The 2,104-nt window shown below is 40.1% G+C and overlaps 1 protein-coding gene across 1 annotated transcript; it reads right to left on the bottom strand.

Moving 5' to 3' along the window:
* Window positions 1-1,056: 1,056 nt before the first annotated feature.
* LOC141700575 (uncharacterized) lies at window positions 1,057-1,878 on the bottom strand. Its single transcript, XM_074504288.1, has one exon. It carries the CDS (start codon window positions 1,876-1,878, stop codon window positions 1,057-1,059), a length of 822 nt encoding a protein of 273 aa, XP_074360389.1.
* Window positions 1,879-2,104: the final 226 nt, after the last annotated feature.

Below are 2,104 nucleotides of genomic sequence, written 5' to 3' on the forward strand. Positions count from 1 at the left end.
TGGATCAATAGTTGATCCTTGAAAAGAAATAGAGTAAGAAACTGAGGTTATACACATCATCATCCACCTCACCCACTTCTGCGCGAAGCCCATAGCAAGCATCCCGTTTCGCAAATAATCCCAACAAACACGATCATAAGCTTTACTTATGTCGAGCTATAGAGCTACATCCCCTGTATCTCCCGAAGTCTGCCTTTTCATAAAATGAATCAGCTCAAAAGCAACAAGCATATTATCAGAAATGTTGCGCCCTGGGACAAACGCGCTTTGCTCCTCTGAAATTATGACAGGTAACAATTTATGTAATCTATTCGCAAGAACTTTCGAAAGATTCTTATACAGAACTTTGCACAAGGCTATGGGTCTTAAATCCTTAGTGCTTTCTACCCTTTCCTTTTTAGGAATTAGAACCAACATAGTGTCATTTATATGAGCTGAAAGTTTACAATCAGAAAGCCAATTTGAACAACAATTAAAAACCTCCTTACCAAGCAAGCTCCAAAAATGTTGGAAAAAGGCCGGATTTAGACCATCTGGCCCACTAGCTTTATCAGGGTGCATACTTTTTACTGCTTCTGTAAACTCCTCAAAAGAGAGTTCTGATGCTAACATCTCATTTTGGGCTTCAGATACCACCGTTTCATTCTCTGTATGGATATAGGGGCAAACAGATTCTGTTGCAGCAAAAACATTTGTATAATAATCCTTCACCAACTTACAGAGATCCTCATGTTTGTCTACCACAACTCCATCATCGGTTATAAGAAAAGAAATATGGTTCATCTTCTTTTTGCTCGATGCAGTAGCGTGAAAATATTTAGTATTAGAATCTCCGTCTTGCAACCAAAAGGTTTTTGCCCGCTGTTTCCAATAAATTTCCTCATGGAGCAGCAACTCGTTTAGTTCGTTCTTCTTATCAAAATATAATTGGATTCCGTCATCATCTTCCATATTCTTTAAAGCATCAATTACTTGTTTTTGCTTAATCACCTTCTCCCTAAATTTGTGAAAAAACTTGCGTCCCCACATAGCCATAAAAGTGGAGACAGAAATCAATTATGGAATAAGATGAGACGAAGGAAGCTCTTTCCAAAATTTAGTAACTTCAGTATGGAAAGTGGGCTCCTTTAACCAAGTGTTCTCAAACTTAAAACGAAACTGCTTTTTAGTAACATTTGTGTTGAAAAAGTTCAAAATGATAGGGTCATGGACTGAGATCGAAGAATGAGTGACTGAGAGAGTGCAAAGAGGGAACATATGCCACCAGAGATCTGTAGGAAATGCCCTATCAAGCTTTTCACGAACCCAATCTGCAGTGCCCTTACCTTTCTCCCAAGTGAACTTCCCACCAACCAGATCAATTTCCCCTAGCAAGCAATCCTCAATGGCCGTTTTGAAACCTTTCAATAAGTTTTGGGGATGAGGATGTCTCCCTTTCTTATCTGAAGCATAAAGGAGGTCATTAAAGTCCCCAAAGATGCACCAGGGCAGCTGAGATTTAGAGGCCAACAAGCGAATGAAATCCCAAGCTGCATTACGTCTATCTCGCTCCGAGAAACCATAATAACACGTTAGTCTCCAGGATGCTGCAGAATTCTCCGTGATTACAATGTCAATATGGTTTTGAGAAAAATCAACTACTTCGCATGACGTAGAATGCTTCCACATGACTGCAATACCACCACCTCTACCTTGTCTATCAACTGAAAAGAAATTAGAAAAACCAAACATAGAAGAAAGTTCTGCTATTTTATTACCTACTGAGAGAGTTTCAGAAAGAAAAATAAGCTCGGGCTGATGAGTTTTCAAGATATCCCTAAGGACACGAACTGCACGGGGGTTGCCCAGGCCCCTGCAGTTCCAGCTTAACAGACACATTAAGCTCGGCTAGTCTGCATTGCAGACGTAGCCGAAATAGTTTTGGGAGAAGCTGCTAAATCCTCATTAAAAATAACAGGCTCTATTTGTTGTATAAAAACTTGAGACCCAATGCTATTAACGCCCACATCGATATCCATCTCACCAACTGATATTGGGTCCCCTTTCCTTCGTTTACGTTCATCATATTTAAGCCCAATACTGTCATCCTCATCCGGCCCAAACA

Source organism: Apium graveolens, unplaced genomic scaffold (assembly GCF_009905375.1).
Source record: "Apium graveolens cultivar Ventura unplaced genomic scaffold, ASM990537v1 ctg2526, whole genome shotgun sequence".
Lineage (NCBI taxonomy): Eukaryota > Viridiplantae > Streptophyta > Magnoliopsida > Apiales > Apiaceae > Apium > Apium graveolens.

What these genes read in the sequence shown, in the direction of transcription:
- LOC141700575 (XM_074504288.1), bottom strand. Translation starts at nt 1,878, where the DNA reads ATGTGTCTGTTAAGCTGGAACTGCAGGGGCCTGGGCAACCCCCGTGCA.